Genomic DNA, 25,789 nt, shown 5'->3' with positions numbered 1-25,789 from the left:
CATTTCCGGGAGACAAGAGATTAGCTAAGAGCAAAACCTTTGGGTTCCCCCTTTGAAAGGAACCGGGGATCCTTTGGAGAAATGTGGATTGCAGAGCTGGGGCGGCGCAACAGGCAAGGGAAGCCTGGGCTTCTTGGGCAAGAGATTAAGGAAGTGCTCAGCGAGCAACGGGACTGGTCAGAGGGAAACAGGAAGCGCCGAGGGGCTCCCGCCGCAGACCTGGGACAGCTTGAGGTCGAGGGGAGTAAGAGCAACAGGTTAGAACCCACTGGATGAAACAGAAGCTACTGAGTCCACCTTAAAATAAGCAAAAGGGGAAATGCACAGAGGAGGAACGAGGACTCTCCTCCTTTCAGTAGGATGCCAGCTGACAAACATCTGGAGCGATGTTAGGGACTCATGTTAGGGACTCATCGTTAGGGACTCATCGCTGGAGGCCGAGGCTGGCGGCTGAGGTTGCTCTGAGGAACGCGATGCCCATATTTAGAGTCTCACAAAATTTTCCTATGACTACTTATTTATTACAAAGGGGAAAAGAGTAACTTTATGGTGAAGACAACTGGTGGACGCCTCGTCGTCAAGTGGCCCAAGTCGACATCACCTGCCTCCCGATTGGAGGCACTGAGGAGGACACGGAGGCACTTCTGTGCTGTTGGTGCCACAAATGCTTGCTTTGAATCTCACCACGAGGAAAGGACCCGACATGAAGCCAAACGGAACAAACTTCGGCAAGGTCACTGGCCTGCAGCGTCCAATGAACATGTCAAGGTCACCAGGGTCGAGGCTCGGGAGGGGAACTGTCACAGACTGGAGGGGAGCCGAGCGCCACCAGTGACGGACTCAAAGCTGAACGAGGCGTGTGGCCTCAACGATAGGGTCCTATCAACGGAAGTCTCCGTTCTGGAATTTGAACTGTGGCTACGTAAGAGGATGTTTTTATTTTTAGGAGGAGATTCGGAGTGAAGGATCCCATGTGAACAAATTAATATAATAAATTAATATATTTAATATATATAATTATAATTATATTAATATAAGGTAATAATTATACAAAGTATAATTACAGTATGTTATAATTATATATTAATATATTATAATTAATATAAAGTAATCATTATATAAATTATAATCGTATTATATTATAATTATATGTTAATATATTATAATTAATATAAAGTAATAATTATATAAAGTATAATTGTATTATATTATAATTATATGTAATATATTAATAATTAATATAAAGTAATATAACAAATTAATAGGGGCACATAAAAACAGAAATATGACAGCACTTGGGGTAACACGTAAGCAAGCAATCTGGTAAATCTGGGTAAAGGAGACAAGAGTTCTTTGTAGGCTTTGGTCTAAATTTAAAATCATATCAAAATAAGAACGTACAAGTTTTTTGTGTTGTTGTTGTTGTTTTTTTTTAATGAGAAAATTTGCTTCTTTCAAACCCCCCAGAGCAGGGTGCTGCTGCAGGCCAGCCTGGAGGGGGCTGAGGGGATGGCATGGGCACCCTGGAAGCAGGGGCCCCGCGGTGTGACCAGAGTCTCCGGCCGCCCCCTCCGCTGCGCAGGCCCCAGGCAGCCCTGAGGGGGAGGCGTCCCCCTGGAGCCCCAGAGCCCCGGGCGGGGGCAGCCGAGCATCTAGGGCCGCTGGCCGCCAGCCTGCGCGCCTGCCCCTGTGCCTTCCGGGCCGGGTGCCCATTTGGTGCCCACACCCTGGGCTAGAGACGCCCAGCTTGCGCTTAGGACAACCCGGTCAAATGCGCAGGCTCATTGCCGCTGCTTTTCAGGCAGGGAAACCGAGCGCCGGCCAGGTGGAGCTGAGCAGCTTCCAGCCCCTGCCGTTGGCCCAGCTCCCGCGCTCGACGGCCCGCGCCCTGGACGTGCCCGTACCCCTCCTGCCGCCAGGGCTTGGCGCCCCTTCCTCTGCCTCAGTCCAGGGTCCCCGCCTCCTCCTCAGCTTCATGAATTTGCGGCCAAGTGGCATCAAGCTCTCCTGCCTCCGAAGCCCAGGGTCTCAGTGATAAGGAACCAGCGACTGGGCCGGAACCGAGCCTGGCCTCGCTGTGACCAGGTCATTCCCTGATGGAACGGGAATCAACCCGACCGGGCCGTGGACGCGGGGAAGCCATCCCGGGGACCGGCGGGGCGGGCGGCGCTGCAGGAGGGTGGGCCGTGGTCCCATCCTGCCTTCCCTGCTATGGTCGGGGTCGTCGGTCTCTCCGGCTGGGCCTCAGTTTCCCCACTTGTACGATGAAGCGGCAGGACGGCCCGGAGTGCGGGCCGGGGCTGCGTGTGCCTCCCCTGCGGGCCTGCACACTGTGCGGATCCCGGCCCTCCCGGCCGGCAGTCAGCTGGGGCCTGGCCTGCGCTTGACAAGTCCCCCAGGGCACCTGGTAGGCCGTCCTCCCGCCGCTTGGGAGCCTCCAGGTGGCCTCGGAGGGCGCATGCACTCTGGCAGGCCCCTGTGCCCGGCCGGGAGCTGGGGGCCCTCGCGGCCCTCTCTGAGGGCGGACCTTCTCCGCGTCTGCCCCATGCCTGTCGGGCCGGCCGCTCGCGGGCCCCTGTGCGCCTCCTTGACGTCTTCCAAGGACTGTGAGCAGCACCCGGCGTCGAAGACTGGCGGCCGGCGCTTGCAAACTAGAGTCCCGGCCTTGCGGCTGCAAATTAGTAAACCCGAAAGCTTCCTGTCAACTCCGGGAGCCGTCTGAGTGGGAAGGGGCCTTGCATTTGCAGCTGCCTTCCTGGTGCAAACTGAAAAACAGTCTCTGTCACGTCCTGTGTGCTGAGTCACGGCATCGGGAGCCATCCAGGCTCTGGGGGGAGGCGACCGGCTCCCGGGGTCAGACGTAGGACCTGCCGGCCTGGGCCTGGGTGTGCGCACCTCCTTCCCTGCTTTCCCATCGTGCCCTGGCGGCCGACCCTGGCCCGCTGTCACCTCCGGCCCCCTCCGGTGGGCAGGCAGGGCTCCGCTTAGGACCCCACGCGGTGGGCAGGCAGGGCTCCGCTTAGGACGGGACCCTGACAACTCACGACCGCTCCGAGCCTCCGTTTCTGTATCTGCTGGATTAAGTGAGGCCTACAGCGCATGAGGCGCCTGGCAGCGAGACGGAGGCCCTGAGGCCCCAACAGGCTCTGGCACTTTTTCTGGAATTCCCTTCCTGCCAGGTCTCAGCAGTGGGTTCCTTCTCATCTATGGGGCCCCGGGTGGCCTCCTGTGGGAGGACTTCTCGGCGGTGCCTCTCTCGCGGGTGCTGCTCTCCTGCCACTCAGCACACTGCCCGCCTGGTGTTCATGACCCCAGAGGAAGCCTGGTAAATGCGATCGGTGCACTGCTGTGGGGTTTCTAGTAGGCGGGGTCGAGGGTGTAAGCCCCAGTCCAGCGGGTGCGTGTCCGGCCGCCCAGTGGGACCCCGCAGGCGCCCTCCGGGGCGTGGACCGCGGTCACAGGAGCATCCCAGTGCGGCCCCGGGCTCCTGATGGTGCGGCCCGCATCCCGGCAGCGCGCTGCCCTTCCAGGGGGGCCAGTGCTGCCGGCCTGCTGGAGGATGACGGGCGCGATTCAGACAGCGTGTTAGCAGAGAGCCCACGACGGCGCCTCGGAGCCCAGGCACTGCCCTTTCCAAGTGGGATTGACGTCACCAGGCAGCCTGGAGACCCTCCTCCTCCACGGCCCCTTCCACCCCAGGGCTCTCCAAGCTCTCGCTCCGGTCGTCCCGGAGGAGGAGGTGCAGAGCCGTAGGCGGCCCGGATCGCCCAGGGGGGCAGCTGCGTAAGAACCAGGACCTCGGGCCCTGGGCGGCTCGGTGGGCCGAGTGGCTGACTCCTGAATCAGCTCAGGACATGACCTCAGGGTCCTGGGATCCAGCCTGGCACCGGACTCTGCGCAGCAGGGCCTCCGCTGGAGATGCTTGCTCTCCCTCTGCCCCTCCCGCATCTCAAATAAATATGTAAATCTTAAAAAATAAAAAAAATAAAAAAAAACAACGACCATTGTCCTAAGAACAATGGGAAGTCCTAGCAAGGTGACAATGGGAAGGGCCTGAAACTGTGACAGCCCCGGCTTCAGGGATGAGCCACGAGCACAGCTGCCCTGGACTCCTGCTCAGAGGAGCCCTGCACCTGGGGCTTAATGTTCCCTGATGGTCGTCTTGAAACTTAAAAAAAAATTTTTTTTTTATTGGAGTTCAATTTGCCAACATATAGCATAACACCCAGTGCTCATCCCGCCAAGTGCCCCCCTCGGTGCCCGTCACCCAGTCCCCCCATCCCCCCGCCTGCTTCCCCTTCCACTACCCCTTGTTGAAACTTTTTTTTTTAAGGTCTATTTATTTATTTGAGAGAGAGACAGAGAGGCGGTGTGTGCGAGCGGGTGGGAGGGGCAGAGGCAGAGGCAGAGGCAGAGGGCGAGGGAACAAATCTCATGCAGGCCTGCATCAAGCTCGGAGCCAGATTTGGGGCTCGACCTCAGGACCCCAAGATCAGGACCTGAGCCGAAACCAGTAGTCGGACCTTCACCGGCTGCAACATCCAGGAGCCCCTTGAAATCCTTAATTCCTCGCCGGCCTAGGGCTCGCTGCCACTCCGTGCCCCTGGCGGGGACCTGGGTGCAGGCACGGGGGGCTCGGGGTGCCGGGGGCGCTGACCTCGCGGATGGCACGGCTCGTCCTGTAGGACGTGGTCCGCGAGCGTGTGAACCGCCGGGTCCCGCAGGCACTGATCCCCTCGGTGGCGCCGCGCAGCGATGCTGCTGCTGTTTCCTGGGCTCCAGGCGACGGGAGGTGGTGAGTAAGGGGGGCCCCAAGAGAGTTCCCCTTCCTGAGGGGCACTCGGGTGTCTCCGTCCCGCTTCTGCACCTCCCCGTGGCTCACCACCCAGGCCCCCGCCTCGGGGCCGGGCCTGGGCCTCGTCTCTCTCCCGGATGTTATCACACCCTCCTCACCTCCCACCCCCACCCCGAGCTTCTTCTCATCAGGGGAGACCTTTCCAGAACCTGCCTGTGGGCCCCTCCAGACAGAGACCAGGTCTGTCTGCTTCCTGGGCCCCGGTTCCTGCAAAGCCTGGCGGGAGGTGGTGCCGAGCGGTGCTTGCGGACAGACGCGGTGGCAGTCACCGCGGTCGGCCGTCAGCGTCCACGGCAGCCCAGGATCTCCTTCGAGGGGCGACAGATGGACGTGGGGCTCACTTCTGGTCACGAGACCCCGGGGGAGGTCTCTGGGGAGGATGAGGGTGGAGAGGACTTTGAAGAAGCTGAGATGTCGGGAGAGGCGGCCTTTGCCTCCCTGTAGACGAGGCTTTGTCTGGGGTCCTAGAGCTGAGCTGCTGCGGCCCCGCGGGGAGAGAAACAGGTGAACCGCAGGCCCCCCACCTGGAGGCCGCGCTGCCTCGGGGCCCCTCGTGTGGGAGACGACAGGCCTCCTCCCGTTAGGCCCTTTGCTTTCATGTTTCCCGCAGCCACGACATCCCCAGTGGAGGCAGGTAACAGTGACCTTGGAAGCCCAAGCCCGTGCTGGGCCCTCGCCCTGGCGCCCGCAGCCCCAACGACCTCCCGGGGTTCACCTTTTCCAGCTCCGGGCGGCGTGAGAAGTTCTGGATGCGGAACTGGAGAAAGCAAGGCTGAGGCCCACTGTGGGGAAAGGTCAAGACAGACCCCGTTCGTGGGCTGTGAGGCTTCGCGTGAGTCATGCAAACCCTGCTCCCTGGTTTGCTCCTCTGGGAAGCGGAGGCAGCGATGGGGTGCAGCCCCCAGCACAGGCTGAGGCTGCGGGAGGTGGGCCGTGTGGAGGGCTTCCCGGGGCCCCGCACCTGGCCAGGGCTCCAGGGACGAGTTGGCCGTTCAGGGGCCCGGGCTCGGGATGTGGGGAGCAGGGGCGGGGTGAGGGGAGAAGGGAGACCTGGGCCGAGAGCTCAGGAGCCTCTGGACGGCCCCGGGAGGGGGAACCTCCTGCGTGGGGTCCCTGGGGTGGCCCGGGGGGATTTGCCCGGTCAGGAGGGCCAGGAAGATGCGCCGAGACGGAGGCTGGAGAGCAGAGGAGAAAAGTACAGCGGCGAGAAAGGCACCTTCAGGCAAGTGGGAAAAGGCTTGTTGGGGTGATGAGAGGAACCCCTGGGGAGGCAGGGGAAGGGCCTGGCTGTGCAGTTTCCTGCCAAGGAGAGGGTGGAGGCCTTCTCTTACCAGGGGCTTCTGTCTGCCTCCAGAACTAGAGGCATCAGCCCCACTGACAGATGGACAAACTGAGGCCAGGGAGCAGTTCGTGCCATGATGGTGGTGCTCCGGGTCCTGGGGTACGGGGCGGCCTCACACGAGCTGGCATCGGCTACCGGCGACACAGACCTTGGGGCCTTCAATGCTGAGGATGTTTATTGGCTCAAACCTAAGGGTTCTGGAGGCAGGGGTGCCCTGCAGGTGCTGGAGGCAGGGCAGCCTGCTGTGCCGGGCCCTCCCCGGGGCGGCTGGGCCCAGGTACAGCTGCGCCCCATCTGGAAGCACCGGGCAGCTCAGCTCCCGTCCGCTCCAGCTCTCATCTCTCTTATCGCCCGTCTGAGGCATCGGTGAGGTGATGACTTGTGGCCAAGGCTGACTCACCCCTTCTCGCCTACCCACCCTGGGCTCGGGGCCCCGAAGGTGCGTTCTGCTGAGTGGCCAGGCCCCGGATCCTGGGCTCCGCGTGGGGGCGGCCAGGGCCCCTTCCAAGGTGGCAGCAGACAGCGTCCCCAGCACCTGCCCAACCAAACCGGGAATCCGGGCCGTGCTCTCCACGTGGGCTCCCTCCTAGAGATGGGGGCGGGTGCTGGAGAGCTGGAGGGTGAATTAGGGTCCCTCGACCACTGCAGGGCAGGGCCAGACAGACAAACACGATGCCTTATAATCCCATCATCTTGGCTCCGCCACCATCTTCCTGCCCCAGAGACACAGGGGGCAGCGACCACCAGACCTCCCACCCTCCTACGAGGGCTAGCTGCCTGTCCCCCGTCTCTGTCCCCCCCAGCTGTCTGCCCCCAGACCGTGACCCCCTTGAGGGGGGCTGTATCGGGGCACCAGGCAGCCAGAGCCTGGCTGGCCAGTGGGGGTGTGGCTTGGCCCAGAGCTGGGGGGGGCAACGGCACTCAGGTCCTGCCCTGTGCTGGCCCGCACCTTTGGGGGCTCCAGGGTCCCTAAGTCAATGCCTCGGAGAGTGGCCTCACTAGGGCTTCCCCAGGGGTGGCAGGTGGCAGGCGGGGCTGCAGGAGGGAGCCCCGCGGCTCCACTTCCTGTGGCGAGGGCCCTGCTGCCTGCCCCTGGGCGCTTGCACAAGCCTCCCCACCCAGAGCGTGCTCACCCCTGCAGCCTGACTGGTCTGCACACTGCGGGTGGCGGGACACCAGGGCCCGCCCTCCCATCCTGAAGGCCGCGGCTCCTTCCTCATTTTGCTGCTGCTGCTATAGCCCCAAACAAAACAGGTTGGGTCCTTCCCTCCGTTGGGGCGGCTCCTCTGGCTTGCAGCTGCCTCGGAGGCGCCAGCCGGGAGGGGCCTGGGCAGCCGCAGCGGGACGGCCTGCGCCTGGTGCTGGCTGCTGGCTGCTGGCTGCTGGCTGCTGGCTGCTAGCTCCTGGCTCCTGGCTCCTGGCTCCCGGCTCCCGGCTGCTGGCTCCTGGCTGCTGGCTGCTGGCCCTCCTCAGCCCTGGCTGTGTGGCAGGAGAGCGAGCTGAGCTGCACCAGTCGCCCCAGGATGATGCCTCAGCTGCAGTTCAGAGATGCCTTTTGGGTGAGTGAAGCCGCCGGGGCACTGGACAAGTGCAGTGGGCACCGGGAGGCCAGCCAGGCTGAAATCCCCCCGCCCCGCGGTTGATGGGGATGCGGCTCCAGAAGGAGGTTTTCTCATAAAAACAGCAGCTGACTTTTGGCCTTAACCTCCGCAACCTGCGCTCCTGTCTTTCTGGGTCGGGGAGGGAGAGGCCCTTGGCCTGGGCACCTGGGAGGCTCTCCACCCGCCTGACCTCCGAGAGCACTGCCCCAGGGTCTCTGTGGGAGGATCCAATCTGTGGTGCAAGCCGGGGCAGGCCCAGGGAGGCGAGGGCGGGGGCGCCAAGGGGCTTGGGTTCCCGAATTCGGGTCTTGGCTCTGCTACTTAGGGAGGGGGCAAGCCGCGCGACCTCTCCTGCCTCGTTTCCCCAGTTGTTCGGGCCAGGTCAGCCTTAAGGACGGTCTCAGCTGGCGAGACTCGAGGGGGGATCTAAGGCGGAGTCGCAGCCCTTCGCCGGCCTGCCCGGGCAGGTCTTCTCCTGCACGCCGCCTCTCGTCCTCGCCGCCTCGGGCCCTGTGAGGAGGCCGCAGGGCCGGGCAGCCCCCTGCCCCCTTGCCCAGCGCAGGTGCACCTCACGTCCCCTGCGTGAGACAGCGACCCCCGCAGGCTCCAGGTGACGGGCTTGGCGTGGCCATGCGGCCTGCAAGCCGCCTCAGCCGGATCCCTGCAGCTTTCTCTGCGGTGGCGTGACCCTCGCCCTCTGCTTCCCGGGCTCCGGCTGGCCCAGTGGCCCAGAGAGAGCGCAGACCCTCCACCGAGGGGGGGGTGAGGGTCCCGAGGACAGAGTACTCCCTGGCCCCTCACTCAGTCGCGCAGCCACAGCCAACAGCCCCCCCCCCCACCCCGGGCCCTTTCCTGGGGCGGCCAGGGGTGGTGAGAGGCCAGGGCGGTGAGAGGCCAGGGCGGTGAGAGCGGACGAGCCAGGCCTGCCTTCCCTTCCGGGCCCTGCTCTGCTTGGGGCCTGTGGTCAGCGTGCAAATGGCCTGCGTCCGGCCTGCCCTGACCGCACAGTGGGCAGAGGGCCGGCTGCGGGGCACCCTGTTCCTTGCTGGGCCTCCCTCTCCCCATCTCTACAAGAGAGAAATGGGCTTAGGTCAGGGGAGCCAATGGCAGGGCCGCCTGGGCCCAACCAAGCAGCAGGGGGGCGGCGGTTGCGGTGGGGGCGGGGCGGTGAGTCAGCACCCCGGCTCCGGAGGAGCTGAAGGGGCGCAAAGTGGGGGAAAGACGCAGGCCTGGAAAGCAGGATGCTCTGTGGCCCAGGGCGGACCCAGACACCCTGCACATTTGGCCCCTGGACATCTGTGCCAGCCCAGGGCCCCAGGGCAGAAGGGTGGCTAGGAGCAGCCCCCCATAGGGCCTGGGCCATGGGGGATGGCATGGGGGGTGGCAGGGAAGGAAGGGGCCCACCTGGGGCCAGCGGTGCTCTGTGCTTGCCCCTCCCCTGGGCCGTGCGGGCTCCAGGAGCTGTGGTGCCTCCCTCCTCCTCTGCTGGCTCTGGGCAGGAGCGGGACTCTAGCCTGGGGAAGCCGGGGCTCTATCCTGGGGGTAGCTGGGGCTCTATCCTGGGGAAGCCGGGGCTCTATCCTGGGGATGCTGGGACTCTATCCTGGGGAAGCCGGAGCTCTAGCCTGGGGGTAGCTGGGGCTCTATCCTGGGGGAAGCCGGGGCTCTATCCTGGGGGAAGCCGGGGCTCTAGCCTGGGGAAGCCGGGGCTCTATCCTGGGGAAGCCGGGGCTCTATCCTGGGGGTAGCTGGGGCTCTATCCTGGGGGTAGCTGGGGCTCTATCCTGGGGGAAGCCGGGGCTCTATCCTGGGGAAGCCAGGGCTTTATTTTGGGGAAGCTGGAGCCGGGAGGAGGAGAGACGGGGCCATGGGAGCCTCTCAGCCCAGTTCTGACAAACGTCCCAGAAGGTCATTATCGTCCTCACTGCAGCCGTCTCCCTGGGGCCCAGCCCCCCCACTCCCAGCTGACCCGGGGAGCTGCAGACGGTGCAGGCACCGTTCTCAGGACGCTACATGGTCCTTCATTTAAGCTGATGAAGCCGACTATCCTCTCTCTACTCTTCAGAGGAGCTAGTGGAGGCCCAGAGGACCTAGGCGGCTGGCCCAGGGCCACACAGTGGGGATCAAGCCCTGACAGGCTAGCTGGGTTGGCTGCCAGCCAGGGAGCTTAACACCCTCTGTCAACACTGCACGACCCTGCGCTCGGGCCACACCAGCAAAATGGGGGGACTTTTCTGTCCTTCCTCCCTCGCAGAGACGTGAGACCAGACATAGTTGATGGGAGTATTTTGAAGCTCAATTTACAGACATATTGACCTAACTGCTGCGGGGATTCCGGGGACAGGGCCCAGCCTGCTCACCCCCACCCCCACCCCCACCCAGCCCTGCCCAGCCCAAGGCTTTAAACCCCATAGCTTGGCAGTTTGAGAACGAGTGGTCTTCAGGAGCGGGGGGGATGCGCGAGCTGGAAGGCTCTTGCCCAGACCCGCTCTGCCGGGCCCGCCGGGATCTAGCACTCGCTCGGGGGAAGACGGAGACAGTAGTTTCTGGGGAGCTAAGAGCTTCTATTAAAGCGCGTACACTTTACTCAAGGGAGATGCCCCGTGAGTGTTATTTAGGGCCTGTGAGCTCTAATTCCACCTGCCACTTTAGCAAGATTAGTCGTCTGGTGTTTTAATTGGTAGTCCACAGGGAACCTGGCGCCCGTGGGGCCTGGCCAAGGCTGGGGGGCCTGTCGGCCGGAGACACGCATTGCCGGCAAGGGAGGGGAGCCCGGAAGCGCAGGCAGTGGGCCGGGTGGGGGCGGCTGCTTGTGGCCCTCGGAGGCCCGCGTCCGCAGCGCTTCTGTCATCTCGGCCTGACCTCCCAGGGCCCAGGGCCGTTCATGGCCTGCCTTCCTGTGGCGGAGCCAGGCCGGCGGCGTGAGGCAGGAGGGCCAGCCACAGGGGCAGGGCGGCCGAAGTGCTGCTGCGCGCAGGTGATCAAGAGCATCGCAGCCTTGCAGGGCTGGGCCTGGAGCCGGGCTGGGCCTGGGAGCTGGGCCTGGGAGCCGGGCTGGGCCTCGGAGCTGGGCCTGGGAGCCGGGCTGGGCCTCGGAGCTGGGCCTGGGAGCCGGGCTGGGCCTGGAGCCAGGCCTAGCGGAGAGACAGAGCCGAGGGCTTGAATCCAGCCGGAGCTGAGAGGCCTGGGTCTCAGCAGCGGGTCCTGCCCCCGCCTCCCAGCCCCTCCTTGCGGAGCCTGTGCTCCCGGGGCATCCGGGCTCTGTGCCGGGACACTTGTCTGCACCCTTGGCACAGGGCTGCCCGGCAAGGGACGGTGTTCAGTGTCCGCGGAACAGATGTACGAGAGGTGATCGCCTCCACGGTCCCACTACCTTCCTGAACCCATTTTCTCCTTCGTTTCACTTTATTCCATCCTACAAGCACTTGTTGAGCAGCAGGCTCTGCTCCATGGTCCCAGCTGGACGCAGACTCCCTGCCGCCTCCAGGCAGGTGGATGGGCCAGCGTGGCTCGGGGGTGGGGGGGTCTCTGCGCAGCCCCGGGGAGGAGGCCCCCACACACACCGGCTGTGGGATGCGTCAGGAGGGGCAGTGCTCTTTGCTGGGCCTTCCCACCCCATCCGCAGCTCCCTCCCAGAGCCTTGCCCAGAAGCCCCGGGGCACCGTCTTGAGAGGGAAGCTCTAGTTCTGGACCCGGTTCTACTGAGACCCACGTCCTGTCCCTCTAGGGTTGTTACTAGGAAAAGCAAGGACTGGGGGAGCCTGGGCTGGGGGAGTCTGGGCTTCGTACACTAAAGTGGCATCTCACCAGGCGTTGGGCAGGAGCTGCAAGGGGCTGGAGGGAGCGAGCCTGAACTTTGCCCTCTGACCTGAAGTCACATCTCTCCCCTGTGTGGCCGGGTGGGCACCAGTGTCATCCCGAAACCTGCCAGGCTGGGAGGAGCCGAACCCCACACAGGGGACAGAGGAAGACACCACTTTCCTGGTGCAGGGAACGACTCACTAGGGAGATCCGGGGGGCTAACCCCGTCGCCTCTTCCACTTCCTGGCTCTGAGACTCTCAGGTTCCCCATTTAGGAGGGAAGCCCTGCTCTTACCTGTCAATCCGGGTCCCGGGGCCTCACCGAAAACCAGGAGAGGCGAGGTTCCCTGGGCACCTACTCTGTTCTGAGCGCTTGAAGCTCTGTGTGTACTTTCTGAAAAGATAAAACCAGTAGGTCTAAGACCCTAAAGGGAAAACAGGAAAATAGAGGAAACCAGGAAAAAAAGCCTCTTTAGTCTCATGGCACAAAGACAGTTGGCCGGTGATGTTTTGCTGCGCTTCCCTAAGGTCATTTCACACATGGTGTGCACGGTATCGGATTCTCCCCTAATTTCTTTTTCTTGCACTTTAAGATTTATTTTTAATTGGGGCAAAGTAGGCCTCGCATGAAAATCAGCATCTAAACTTTGAAGCGCGCAGCTCAGTCGGTCCCTGCGGACACCCCTCCCACCCCTTTCCAACGTGATTCCATTTTGAGCATATGTGGGTGCGGGTGCGATTTCCTCGCTGCAAAACCCCATTGTTAGAGGCTACACGGTCCAGTTCACGGGCTCGGGAGACACAGGATTCATTTATCCAATCCCCCACTGCTGGACATTTAGGTGGCTGCGGCCGGTTATTCGTTATTTCTGGCCAGAGATGCAATGCGTAGATCTCTGTGTATCAAAATTTTTCACTTGAGGATTATTTCCTTGGGTGGATTTCCGGAAGAAGGGACGTTCCCGGGTGAGAGAGTGGGGCCGCGTTCCTACCTGGGCAGGAAGGAGGGAGCAGAGCCGCCCGGAGGGGGTGGGGACAGGCCTGGAGGGTCCGCTGGGGAGGCCTTGGGGACAGGGGAGGCCGGGCCGGGGGGCAGGCCCTCCCGAGCCACAGGGGGGCTGGGGGCCCTGGCTGTCTCCCCGGGCGCCTCCTGGGCGGCCCCCTACAAGTCAGCAGGGATTTCTGTGGTTCTGGAAGTAACGTTGTCTTTCCATTTCCGCCTTAATTTTCTGCAAGTGAACACAGGCTACGTATGACATCTCTTTCTGGCTTTTTGAGGGCGAGCAGGTGCGTGGGGCTGGGGGAGGGCGGAGGGAGCACATCCCAGGCGGACCCGCCCCCGCGTGGAGCCCGCAGGACACTCGGTCTCACGCCCCGACATCCTGACCTGAGCCGAGATCAAGAGTCAGATGCTTGACCCACCGAGCCACCGAGCTGTCACCCTATTTGTCACTCGAAAGGAAAATATCTATAAAAGCAAAACTAAGCAATTCTTGTTTTCAAGCCTGAGCTGGTGTTTCTCGGTGAGACCTGGCCTGACAGCGCGCCGGCTTCCGCATGCTCCGTGGCGCTGTGTGGCTCCCAGAGGCCCCGGGCCCGAGGGCTGGCGTGCGCGCATCCCCGCCGCGGCCCGCTGTCTGACGGTGAGGCGGCAGGGCGTGCGGTCCTGCCTCTGCCCCTGGCGGCCTGCAGGTGGTCACCGGGAGGGTTGCGGGCCGGCAGTGCGAGAGAGCCAGCCGCGCCTCGACTTGATTCTTACTGGAAGACCCGACCTGCTTCTCAAAGGCCCTCTCGGGGCTCCAGTCCCCAGGGACTTGGGTACCCTTCCCGGCCGTTCCTGGCACCTGCGCCCAGCCGGGGGAGCCCTGGAACGGAGAGGCAGGGCCTGGCTTGGGCTTCGAAGGGTGGCCCAGGATTTGGGAGGTGGCAGGAGGGCGGTGGCACTCGGGTGGAAGGACTGGCCTGGGCAAACGCGTGGAAGCGGGGAGTGGACACGTGCCTGGAAGGCAGTTTGTGGCCCAGAGGACTGTGCAGGGCGGCCGGTAGGAAGGCACGACGGCAGCCCGGTTGTGAAAGGCCCTGCGCAGCCCAAGTGCTGGCACAGACACTTCCTTCTCCCCTCTGCTCCCCTCCAGGGGCGGATGCTCTTGTGTGAGGGAGCCTAGAGGCTGCAGCCCGGGGGAGGCGGGGGGTGCCCCTGCTCCTCTCCCGGACTCCGGCGCGTGTCACAAACCACACAATGAGGGGAAACTCGGTGTGGAAACTGAAAGTGCCTGGGCTTCCAGCAAGAGAGCGGCCCCGGTGCCCGGGGAGCTGCCCGCGCCAGGGCTCGTCCTTGGACTAGCTCCAGAAGGGCCTCCCCCAGCCTCCCGAGGGAGACGCTGCACCTTCACTGGCTGTGGCTCGGGGGGGTCATTTCCCGTCTCTGAACTGCAGTGTCCTCACCTGCAGGCCGGCAGAGCGAGGCTCACCTAAGGCAGAGGCGGTCCCCTGGGGCTGCCCCTCTTCTGCTGCCCACCATAGGGAGTCAGCAGAGCGGAAATGGGTTCTTTTTTTTTTTTTTTAAAGATTTTATTTATTTATTCATGAGAGACAGAGAGAGAGAAAGGCAGAGACACAGGCAGAAGGAGAAACAGGCTCCACGCAGGGAGCCTGATGTGGGACTGGATCCCAGGACCCCGGGGTCACGTCCTGGGCCGAAAGCAGGTGCTCACCTGCTGAGCCCCGCAGGCGTCCCCTGCAGAAACAGGTTCCAAGTGACCCAGACTTACGGTCGCATGTTCACCCCCAGGGTGAGCCTCGTACGTGCACCCCGGTTCCCAGAACGCCCCCCCCCCGTTTACCATCACACACTACATTCCAGCATCAGAGAGTCATGCCCACGGCTTCAAGGGACAAGATGCATTTAGTTCCAACAGCAGCCCTGTGGCCTGAGCACTCTTATTCCTATTTTGCAGACAGAAAGCTCCTGGAGGGGGTGTGGGCCTCGGCATGCCACCCAGGTGGGCATGAGGCTGTGGGTGAGGCCTGGCCGCTAAGTTCCCGGGCCTGGGTCCCAGAGCCCTTGGTGGTTTGCTGGGACCTGGTGCCCTGAGCAGGGGCGAATGACAGCCCCTTCCGCCGATGTTGACAGCACCTGCTGTTGGGCAATAGGAAGGGCAGCTGGCACTCCAGAGACTACAGCCAGGGCAGGGATGCGGTGGCCGGCCGGGGCCCAGGGCTTCTCAGCAGCAGAGGGGGGACAAGGGAAGCTGAGCCCTACTGGGGAGAGAAAAGGGGGAGATGGGCTGAGGTGGGAGAGTGGGAGAGTGCCTGGTATGTTCGAGGGACAAGGAGGCTGGGGTGTCTGGGGCCAAGTGAACGAGGTGGGGAGTCCTTGGAGATAAGACGGGGTATGTACAGGGAGCCAGATCTAGTGGGACTGTGGTCTCAAAGGTCCCGATGCTCGGGCCACGTCCAAGGCCAATCACATCTGAATTTCAGGTGGGAGGCTGGGCCTCGGTATCCTCCGAAGTTCTTGAGCGTCTCAGCAGCATCAAGTACACCATTGCTACTGTTTCCAGAACTTTTCATCATCCCGAGCAGAAACTCTGTACCCATCAAGCACTGACTCCTCCCCTCCCTCCCCTCATCTCCTGCTTCTGTCCTACTTCCTATGAATCTGGCTCTGCTAGGAACCTCCTAGATTTGAAATCATACAATATCTGTCCTTCAGTGTCTTGTTTCTTTCCCTCGGCTTGTCTTCGAGGTTCATCCATGTTTCGGGGTGTCTGGGGTGGCACAGTCGTTAAGCATCTGCCTTCATGTCAAGTCAGGATCCCAAGGTCCTTACATAGGCTCAGCCCTGCATCCTCACCATTGGGCTCCGTGCTCAGCAGGGAGTCTGCTTGACCCTCTGCCCCTCCCCCCACTTGTTTCTCTCTCTCTCTCTTTCTCTCTCAAATACATAAAATCTTTATATTTTTTAAAGATTTTATTTATTTATTTATGAGAGACACACAGAGAGAGGCAGAGACACAGGCAGAGGGAGAAGCTGACGTGGGACTCCATCCCAGGACCCCAGGATCATGCCCTGGGCTGAAGGCGACGCTAAACCACTGAGCCACATGGGCTGCCCCACATAAAATCTTTTTATTTTTTTATTTTTTTCATAAAATCTTTTTTTACAAAAGTTAATCCGTGTTTCAATAGGTACCAGAATTTCATTTCTTTTTGTGGCTAAACAATATTCCATTCTCTGTATATTCCCTATTTTGTTCATCATTGATCTGTGGATGGACTCTTGTTTGGGTTGTTTCCTCCTTTTGAATATTGTGAATAGTGTTGCTATGAACATAACTGTACAAATATCTGTTTGAATCCCTGCTTTTAGGGCAGCCCGGGCGGCTCAGTGATTTAGCACCGCCTTTGGCCCAGGGCATGATCCTGGGGTCCCGGGATCGAGTCCCACATCAGGCTCCCTGCATGGAGCCTGCTTCTCCCTCTGCCTGTGTCTCTGCCCCTCTCTTTTTCTGTGTGTCTCATGAATAAATAAATAAAATCTTAAAAAAAAAAAAAAAAGAATCCCTGCTTTTAGGTCTTTGGGGCATTTGCCTAGGAGCGGAATTGCTGTGTCATATGGGTCCCTTCGTTCCACTAGCTCAGTAACGCTAACGTGTGTTCCCCAGCAGCTGCTCCATTTTACACTCCTGTTAACGATGCACAAGACTGGGGATCCCTGGATGGCTCAGTGGTTTAGCACCTGCCTTTGGCCCAGGGTGTGATCCTGGGGTCCCAGGATAGAGTCCCATGTCAGGCTCCCGGCATGGAGCCTGCTTCTCCCTCTGCCTGTGTCTCTGCCTCTCTCTGTCTCTCTGTGTGTCTATCATGAATAAATAAATAAATAATCTTTAAAAAAAACAATGCACAAGACTTACGACTTCTCCACATTATCTCCAGCTTGTGTGCGTGCGCGTGCCCATGTGTGTTTTGATCCCAGCCATCCGACAGGGCGTGAGTGCTTTCCCCTGGGGTTTTAATCTGTATTGCCCTAATGACTAATGTCGGGCATCCTTTCATGTGCTTATTAGCCATTTGTGTATCTTCTTTAGAGGAACATCTATTCACGACCTTTGTCTCCTTTTGAATTATTTGTGTTTGCTGTGTTTCATTCTATATTCCGAGTATGAATTCCTTATCATATATATGATGTGCAAATATTTTCTCTCAATTGGTGGGTTGTCTCGTTATTCTCTTGATACTGTCTTTTGATGCACAAAAGTCTTTCATTTTGACAAAATCTAGTTTGTCTAATTTTTCTTTTGTTACCTGTGCTTTTGGTGTCAAATCCAGGAAATCATTACCAAATTCAGTGTCTTGAGGCTGTTCCCCTATGTTTTCTTTTCAGAGTTTTATGGTTTTAGCTCTTACATTAGGTCATTGATCCATTTTGGGCTAATTTTCGTATGTAGTGTAAGGAATGGGTCCAGCTTCGTTCCTCTGCATGTGGCCATCCAGTTCCCCGGTGCCATTTGTTGAAGAGACTGTCCTATTCCCGTTGGATGACCCGGACATCTTTGTCAAAAATCATACACGTGTTTGTTTCTGGGCTCTCTATTCTCTCCCATCAGTCTATACGTCTGTCCTGACGGTACCACACTATTTAGATTGCGGTCGGTTTGTATTAAGTTTTGAAATCAGGAGGCACGAGTCTGCCAACTTTGCTCTTTTTCAAGATCACTGACAATCGGAGGTCCTGGGAAGAAGGTTTTTATCATTCCCATTTTACATGTGAGGAAACTGAGTCTTGAGCCTTCCTAAGGTTGCCCAACCTGGACTGGTACCCAGCCTATGACCAACCTTCCGTAGCTCCGCCAGCCTGGGCACTGGAGGAGCACCCTCCTTACAGGCCTGGCCTTCCTGGGTCCTGGCATCAGTCACATTTGTTCCTTTGATTCCAGGGTCAGTTTCTATGCCCTTGCACGTCGGAATGAGAGTCATCACAGACCCCAACGCACAGATGGTGGGTCCTCTGCAGTGGTCCTACCTCCGGCTTCCTGGGCTTCCTTGAGGTCCCACTGGCTCTCACTCCTCAGGGAGCATTGCCCACAGGCCAGGGTCGCCAGCTTCCTCAGTGGCTCATAGGAAGGTCCTGCGGGGAATTGCTGCCTGCCCTGGCCTCGGCCTGCTTGGATCTGAGGGGCCTTTGAAAATCAGGACTTCCGGCCCCGGGACTTCAAGCTGGCTCAGAGGGAAGGTGAAGCAGCGCACGGTCGCAGGCTGCCCAGGGCTCGGTCGGGAGCCCCAGCACCCCAGGGTCTAGAGGGCGGTATCTTGCTCTATTTAGACATGTATTTTCCTGCAGCGCGGCTCCCTGCCAGGTGCACACCGGCTGCGTCGGGCAGGGTAGGCAGACTCCCAGTCTCCAACACAGAACCCTTACTTGGAGGGCGCCTTACTTGGTCAGACTGCCTTTAAAGCCCGGTGCCCCGCTGGAATCCTACTCCACTCACGGGGTGGCCCTGCTGAGCCCCTCCACTCTCTGAGCCTCTGATTTTTGTGGGCAGGAAATAGAGATGTGGCAACACGATGTTAGTGGCCACTTAGGGGCCAGGAGCCCGACATGCAGACCCCCTGCATGTACAGGACCCAGCCAGCACCCAGGCTTGGAGAGCTTTGCAGCCAGAGCTCAGAGTCCGTCCGGAGACCCAGAACTCGCCAAGGCTGGCAGGGGAGGCCAAAGGGCCTTCTCCAGAGGCTGCAGGGGTCTGTCCCTGCCTTCAGGAAAAGCGTGGCGATGGGAATGGGCTCCTCTGCAGCTCCAGGGTCCATCTCTGTCTCTCAAGCAAGTCCCAAGGCCAAGGGAGGAGCACCTCACAGTCCCAAGGAAATAGAACCCTGTGAGGGCACGAGGTTCAACGGCTCATCCCATTTTACAAATAAAAAAAAAAAAGAAATGCATTAGAGAGATTGGAAGCAACCAAATAAGTGTTACTGGATTCAAACCTAGCTCTCCTTTCTTATTTCCTTTCTTTTACTTAATATGTGCTCATCACCGTGGCCACCATTTTCCAGGAACTTAGTAAGTGTCAGGTGCTGCTTGTTGGGCTCCCCCGAGTACTTTCATTTAGTCCCCAGAGTCCAGAGGGGAGCAATAGGTTCATGTCCATTTTACAGAGGAGGGACTGAGTGCTTGGGAGGCTCAGTGACTTGCCCAAGGCCGCGCCGAGTGTGTGCATGGGACTGGGCAGGACTAGAACCCAGGGCCTGAGCTCTTGCCACATTCAACTGCCTGGACTTCCCCTGGGGGGCCTCCCCGGGCAGGTGTCGGCAGTGTGGGAGGGGTGATACTTGGGGAATGGGATGTGCAGGGACAGCAGGTGCACCTTCGTGCCAGCTTCTAGTGTCTGGCTGGTCACCCACAAGCTGGAGCCCATGCGGCAAGGAGCCCTGAGTGGCCGGGCCAGGGCAGGGGGTGCACAGTGCCTGTGCTTGCTCGAGGGGTCAGTCTCCTGCAGGGCTCAGGGCCCGGGGTGGCTCAGTCCCCTCCTTTCCTCCCTCACCCGTCCTCTGCCTCCCACCTCCTCCCTTCCCCACCTCGCCCGGCAGCTGCTTCCTACCCCACCCAGTGCTAGATCAAGGCACCTCTCTAGCGGCTCGGTGGGGGCGGTACAGAGGAGCTCCCTCCTGGTGCTGAGCCCTGGGTGGTCCTCTGGGGCGCTCCAGGGCCTTCTGAGGATTAGAGGTGACAGGGTATTTGGAGCACTGGCCTCTACCCTTGCATGTCACCCAGCTCGCTTCCCCTGAACTCGGAACCTGAGCTGGAACCTGCTTCCCCTTCCCTCTGGGGAAGGTCTGCACCTGCTCAGGAGTCTCCCGTCCAGCCTCAGGCTGCCTCACAGAGGCCTGCTCCAGCGCCCCCAGAGCTCACCTGTACCTCTCAGAGCTCCCCGTGGCAGCCTGGGGGCCCCTTCGCACCTGCAGGCCCTGCCCGTCCCCCACTCCCTCTACTCTTTCTATGTGCTTTGGTTTCATGAAGCAGGAGGAAGGCGTGGGGTGCTGATCCGGGGCCTTTAAGACTTGAGAGAGTGCAGGGGAAGTTGGGGGGGGAGGGGGAGTGCAGGGGCGTCGACTTTCCTTCCAGGAGGTTATTTAAAAGAACAAAACTTTCAAAAAGGGGGAAAAAAAAGTAAAGCACAGGACTTTCATATATATATTATATATTTCTGTTTACCATTTTAAAATAAAAACAATTTCCCTCCCCCAAAAAAAGAACTTTCAAGCAGGACTGATTCTGGTTGCAGGTCAGGCCCCCGACCCCCTGCTGGTTGGGCGGCACCAGCTGCGGGGCCACCCTGCAGCCCCCACCCCTCCCACAGTAGGTCCCCTTTGGGAGCCAGTGTTGCTCCCACCCCTGGTTCTGTGGGATTCCTGAGAAGCTCTGACAAGGTCGCTGGCAGGCTCAAGGGCACCTCGGCCCTGTCCGGGGGGCTGCGCTGCTGCTCGGCCTTGGGGGGGCCCTGCAGGCCACGGGGACCCTCAGACGAGGGCGCAGGGGAGACCTGGAATCCTCTGGAAGCCTGTTTCTAGTCTCAAGCTCCTGGCAGCCCAGCGGAGCCCAGTGTAGCTCATCCAACCACATTCAATGCGCTTTTGTTCTTTAAAAATAAAAATCCGTCTTCGCCTTCTTGGGGCTTCCCCTGTGACACCGACCCTGGGCCATCGGAGAAAAGCTGTAGATCACCCCACATTTATCTGCTTATGTGTGGACCCCTGCAATCCTTGGGTCAGGGCCGCTTGCACCTGCTTCTCCTCCCTGCGGGATCCCTAACCTGCTTACAGACCCCCGTGGGGGCGCCCTCCGACCTGCAGCAGCTCGCTGGTACCCGGACCCCGGGGGCTCCTGGGAAGGCCTTCCTTGTGCTGACCCGGAGCGGCCTCGCTCTCTCTGACCCCGAGAGCTCGGCTCTGGCCTCTGGGGACCCCAGCCACAGACACCCCCTCTGCCTCCACGCTTTCCCCAAGGCCTGGGCTTGGGACCATCCCCCTCCCTGCCCACCTGCCTCTGGATCCTCTGCGGGAGCAGCTGCTTGCTTACTGCAGGCTCTGGTCGTGCATCTGGCCGGCCAGCCACCCAGGCCATGGCTGGCCTTGTCCTTTGTCCTTTGTCTTCCTCAATTTGCCAACTAAGAAGCGTGGGGGGGAGCCCCACTGTGCAGCGGAAGCCGTAGGGCAGTGGAAAGCGCCCGGCTGCTGCTCACTGATCCACCCGCAGCCTCAGTTTCCTTATCTGTACAACAGCGATAATAACACTGGAGGGGACGAGCCCGTCGGGCTCACGTAAAGGTCCTGGGTGATGAGTCACTGGAATGCAGGCCGAGGGCTGCATGCAACACCCCGGGGAGCCGGCCGTCAAGCCACATCCTCCCCAGGGCCTCCCCGAGACACGCATTCATTCGGCCCTCGCCCGAAGGTGGGCCGCGCGGATGCCGGGCTCTGGGACCCAGCGGGGAAACAGACCCACTTCCCGCCCTCAGGGAGCTGCCTTCTGGAGGGTTCCATGCTCACTACCTCTGGTTTCCTAACCGTCTTCGCGCTTTGGTTTCTCGGTGCACAGCAAGCGACAGTGAATAGCCGGAAGCTGGCCGCAGAGGCGCTTCTGTGACACGGGGGAGGGGACAGGCGGCGCCAGGCCCCCAGCACCTGCCGTCCGGCTCCGGGCCTCTGGGCTGCGACCAGCGGGTCTAGCCGCCCGTCTCCTCTCCCACGGTTAAAGGGGATTTTAAAAAAAAGGCTAGAAAAAGAATGAAGGGTGCGTGGAGCCAGGGGCACGTCAGGCATTAGGGGGTCTCAGCGAGGGCGGGTAACAGGCCACAGGATGGTTTCCGACGGCGGGCACGGGCCGCAGGTCCCCCCCTTTCCAGTCCTTTCCCCGCCTCCGCATCACTCACTGCAGCCCAGCCTGTGCAGTGGCCCGCTCCCGGCCGCGCCTCCAGGTGCGTGTCCCCGCTTGCCACGTCCCCCCAGCACTGCTCGGGGTCGCCCAGGTCGGGTGCGTGCGGCTCAGAGGCCGAAGGGTGAGGCTCCTCCCGGGGCTCCGCTGGGTTAGTGCTTCCTGTCCTGGGCACCTGGCACCCGTGCCGTCCCCGTCCCCCGCCACCTTCCACGGCCCTTACTTGGTCCCCAGGAGAGGCCTCAGCCACTTCCCGGTGCGGGTGGCGGCCGCCTGCTGGGCGCTGCAGAGAGGGGGCGACCGGAGGTAGAGGGTTCAGGTCCTGCCGCGCCCTCAGACCCTGGGCGGCCTCACGCCCTGCCCTCGGTTCCCCTCGCAGCGCGGTGCCCTCGTGCCTCGGGTCACCCCGGTGCTGGGACCCCCGAGGGGCTGCCGCGAGCCCCAGGCCAGGCACGTCCCCAGACTTGGCAGCCAGTCGGCCCCGAGGAGCCGGGCCAAGGAGCAGGTCGTCCGTCGGCCGGGCCTCGGCCTCTGCCCCCACTTCCTTGACGAGGAGACCAGGCCCCCGGACAGGGACGGCTCGCTTGGGCCCTGGTCGCTGCGGTCTAGTCCCTGCGGCCGCCACGAGCAATATGGGCAGGAAGAGGGGGAAGTGGCAGTGGGTACAGAGGCCGATCTCCGTCTACGCCGCGGGGGCACGGTGGGGCCGCCCGGGAGGAAGCTGGGGGCGTCCCCGGGGCAGGGCCCCCGCTCCCGGGGCAGGAGAGCGCTGCCACCTGCCCAGAGCTTCCCTGCTGGGCCCTGGGGACACATCCTGCTGGCCTGGCCCCTCTGCGGGGAAGGGAGGCGGGGAGGCCCGGCGGGGGGTGGGGTGGGGGTGAGGGTGGGGGTGGGGGGATGACGACACTGCAGCGTCCCCCCACCTGCCACCACCCGGGGGGACTGCTCGCTGCCACGGGGCCGCGGCTTGGCTGCTTCCACGCGGCTGCACGGCCACCAGGGCCCTGGTCCAGGGAAGAGCTCCTGTGACCCAGCCTGGCTCGGGCCTGGTCTCTGCGAATCCATGGCAACTGCACCGTAGCCCCAAATACAACGTTGACTTAAGCTGGAAAGAATCTGAGTGATCATTTTTAAAAGTCATCGTAAAAAAATTGTTTATTGATGCTTCAAAATGAAAATCGGAGCTGTCTGTCTCTCGAATGACTGACGGGGGTGCGTGAGCCGGGGGGCAGGGGGCTTGGCCTCGCGTCCCAGACGCTGGCCTTTACCCCAAGACCTTGAGCGCAGTCGCCTGGTACCTTTGGGCCTCGCCTCGGTCCTTACCTGCCTGGGCGTGTGGCGTGTTCAGTGAGAGAACCGCTGCGTGGGGCCCCGGGGGCTCAGCGGCGAGTGTCGGCCTCCGGCTCAGGTCCCGATCCTGGGTCCTGGGATCCAGCCCCACGTCGCTCCCCTCTGGGCGGGGACTTTGCTCCTCCTCCTGTCCCTGCCCCTCCTCGAAGTCATGCTCGCTCTCTCTTGTTCTCCCTCAAACAAATAAAATGGTAAAAAAGAAAAGGAGAGAAAAGGCCAGGGCGCCGCTGTGGAGCCCCTGGGGTGTGGCCGGAGACCCCGTAACCTCCCTGAGACCAAGGCTGGGGTGGGTGTCAGGCCAGGAGGCTTCCGGTGGAGGCGGAGGGAGGCCCCGCCCGGGGAATGTCGGGGATGTGGGCCCAGGGGGGCCTGGTGCAGGCGGGGGGTGCGGGTGGCAAGGCCAGGGTGGGCCCGCGGGGTGACGCGCAGCTGGCCTTGGCCGGGATCCCGCAGGGCCGCTCGGTCACTGAACCCAAGGGCGATGGGTTCACTTCCTCCACCGCGGCCTGGGCAGCCCTGCCAGGCTCTGGGCGATGAGTCAGGCCAGAGGGATGGGGAAGGGGTGGAGGAGGCGGGTGAGCTGGGGGGGCGCGGCCCGGGAGCACCCCGGGAGCAGGCACTTCCTCGGAACAGCCTGCTTGCTTGTGACCGTGGCTCACTTGGGCACTTGGCAGCGGGCGCGGCCGGGGCGCCGGGGCCAGAGCTCGCCGTCGGGGTTCCTGCGCCGGCTGCGCCCCGGGCCCTGAGCTCCGGGCACCCCGCGGATGGCCCATGTAGGTGCGCTGCTGCCTGGCTTTCCGCTGCGGGGGGGGGAGCCTCGGGAAGGACGGGGCTCCCGGGGGGCGGGCTCTGGGGGCCAGCGAGCTCGCGGCTGTCCTCTCCCCGAGGCTCTGGGGTCACTAAGGGCCCGGCCAGCCCCGTCCCTGTCCTGCCTCCATCTGGATTTCCCGAGGCAGGTCCTTCCCCTCCCTGGGCCTCGCGGCCTGGCCTGCAGCCTGAGGGGCCCGCACAGCACGCCTCTGTCGGGCGAGGCCGGGAGGCTGAGGCCCCAGGACTTTTGCATCCCTGCGGTCACGGCCTGCCAGGGGCTGGGGGGACAGCCGTGGTCTGCCGGCCGGTTCACGGGTAAGCGGCCACTCGCGGGAGCCTGGCCCGACGCCGTCGGCTGTTGGCTCTAAGGTGGGCGAGACTGGCCTCCCCTGACTTAGGTGCCCACCGACTGAGATGGGGCCGTGATGCGGGCTCTCGGGCAAGCAGGGACCCGTTCTCCAGCCTCCGAGGCTTCTGGGGACCCACAGGGGCGGGAAAGAAGACAGACCAGGTGCTGCATGTCGGGGCTTCCCTCAGGTCACCGTGGCCTGGCCCAGCGTCCGAGGGGCGGGGTGGGGGTCTGTCCTCCCGAACGGCTGGGGCCGAGCGGCGGGGAGCGCTGCCCCCAGCACCTAGTCCCACCACTGCTCCATCTCCCTTACCCCCCCCCCGTCGGCTGCGTGTGCAGCTTGGCCCCGAGACCCACCCCCTATGCAGGGGTGTCCTCGGGGACCCTCTGTCCCCCGTGGTCCTCAGTCGTACCTCCTTCCCCGGCTCCCAGCGCCAGCAGCTCAGAATCGGCTCGACGGGTGAGGAAGGAGGGTCGCATTCGTCAGGAGCCCCAGGGCGGGGGGACCATCCTGCCAGGCCGCAGAGGGCGGTGGTGTCCAGGAGGGCTCTCCAAAATGCCCCTTTGGTCCCTGTCCTGCTAAAGGGCTGGGCCTGGGGTGCTAGGCAGGGGCCATGTGTCCAGGTGTGCAGGTCACCGGGGCCCACCCAGAGCCCCTGGCACAGCGGCAGGCACACCGCTGTCCACTGGTGCTGTTGCCGCGGAGGTCCCTCGTGTAGAGGTGGGGGGGGGGGCTCGAGCCACACAGCCCGGGTGCGAGTGCGAGGCCGGGCCGCGTCGCCGTGGGCACACCTCCCCCTCTGTGCCCAGTTTGCTCACTTGGACGACGGAGATAAGAAGGTGATTGGGACTGTGACGGGGGCAAGCCGTGCCGGGCACCCCGTGGGGTTGTCACTACCCAGCCCTGGAGGTGGCCCTTCCACGGCCGTCTCGTGTGGGAGCTGACGCGTCCTGGGCCGTGAGCTCCGAGGGCACACGCAGAGCTCACACGCGGCCTGGTCCCGGCGGGTCCTGCAGCCGAGGGCTCGTCCCTGTGGGGGGCACGGAGGCCCACAGAGGTCAGCCCCCCCCCACCGGAGGCCGCAGCAGGGGGTCCCTGTCCCCACCTGGCCCGCATGGCCAGCCGCAGCGCTCACGTGTCCCTCTGCCCCGGGTTCCAGTGCAGGGACTTCACGGCGCACACCGGCTACGAGGTGCTGCTGCAGAGGCTGCTGGACGGCAGGAAGATGTGCAAGGACGTGGAGGAGCTGCTGAGGCAGAGGTGGGCCAGGCTCGGGGCGGGAGGGGAGCCAGCTGACCCCCCCAGGTGGAAGTGCAAGCCCACCCCCAGCCACGCTGCTGTCAGGACCCCCCACCCCGGGCCTCTCGCAGGTTGACAGATAATCTGACCTCCCCTCAAATATGCAGGAATTTGCCGTCAAGGGGGAGGCTGAGAGCCCCCCACCCGGCAGGCTGGCAGGGCCGAGCGCACCTTGTTGTTGCAGGGCCCAAGCGGAGGAGCGGTACGGCAAGGAGCTGGTGCAGATCGCCCGGAAGGCAGGCGGCCAGACGGAGATCAAGTAAGAGGCCCCGCGCCCGGGCTCGCTCCTCGCTGGCCAGGCAGGTCCGGGCCTCGCAATGGGGTCTGGGCCGCCCGGCAGGGGTGCAGCGGGCTGAGTGCCCGGGCGACAGCTCTCTTAGGGACACTGCGCTGTGGGGTCAGGTCAGTTCCACGTGGGCAGACAATCCCGCTGTGTGGGAGCCAGGAAGG

General features: G+C 62.1%; 2 protein-coding genes across 11 annotated transcripts in view; one reads left to right on the top strand and one right to left on the bottom strand.

Moving 5' to 3' along the window:
- Nucleotides 1-4,364: 4,364 nt before the first annotated feature.
- Nucleotides 4,365-7,391, bottom strand: LOC119866818. The gene is made up of 6 exons (XM_038579896.1): nucleotides 7,331-7,391; nucleotides 7,017-7,099; nucleotides 6,616-6,783; nucleotides 5,906-6,030; nucleotides 5,571-5,600; nucleotides 4,365-5,225 (listed from the first exon to the last, which is right to left on the bottom strand). Exons 1-6 carry the CDS (start codon nucleotides 7,389-7,391, stop codon nucleotides 4,562-4,564), a joined length of 1,131 nt encoding a protein of 376 aa, XP_038435824.1. The 3' UTR covers nucleotides 4,365-4,561.
- Nucleotides 7,337-25,789, top strand: part of PSTPIP1 (proline-serine-threonine phosphatase interacting protein 1) — a 37,681-nt gene continuing 19,228 nt past the window's right edge. For 2 of the 10 annotated variants that reach the window (XM_038581063.1, XM_038581062.1), the window contains exons 1-3: nucleotides 7,337-7,756; nucleotides 25,200-25,300; nucleotides 25,524-25,598. In XM_038581063.1, coding sequence (XP_038436991.1) covers nucleotides 7,721-7,756; nucleotides 25,200-25,300; nucleotides 25,524-25,598 — 212 coding nt within the window. In that variant the 5' untranslated portion in view covers nucleotides 7,337-7,720. Of the gene's footprint in view, nucleotides 7,757-23,546; nucleotides 23,658-25,199; nucleotides 25,301-25,523; nucleotides 25,599-25,789 lie in introns of those variants that run through there. The other 8 variants (XM_038581065.1, XM_038581064.1, XM_038581069.1 and 5 more) reach the window with 6 other exon arrangements.

The sequence above is a fragment of the Canis lupus genome, chromosome 30 (genome assembly GCF_011100685.1).
Source record: "Canis lupus familiaris isolate Mischka breed German Shepherd chromosome 30, alternate assembly UU_Cfam_GSD_1.0, whole genome shotgun sequence".
NCBI lineage: Eukaryota > Metazoa > Chordata > Mammalia > Carnivora > Canidae > Canis > Canis lupus.
The sequence above is the reverse complement of the archived record's forward strand: the minus strand, read 5'-3'. Positions and strand labels throughout refer to the sequence as shown.

Excerpts from the sequence above, each read along its gene's own strand:
- LOC119866818 (XM_038579896.1), bottom strand. The coding sequence starts at position 7,391 with ATGGGAGGGCGGGCCCTGGTGTCCCGCCACCCGCAGTGTGCAGACCAG. Across the intron at positions 6,784-7,016 it reads CCCCCCTCAAGGGGGTCACG|GAGGGAGCCCACGTGGAGAG; the intron begins GTCTGGGGGCAG and ends CCCCATCTCTAG. Across the intron at positions 5,601-5,905 it reads CTCCTGAGCTCTCGGCCCAG|AACTTCTCACGCCGCCCGGA; the intron begins GTCTCCCTTCTC and ends TTCCGCATCCAG.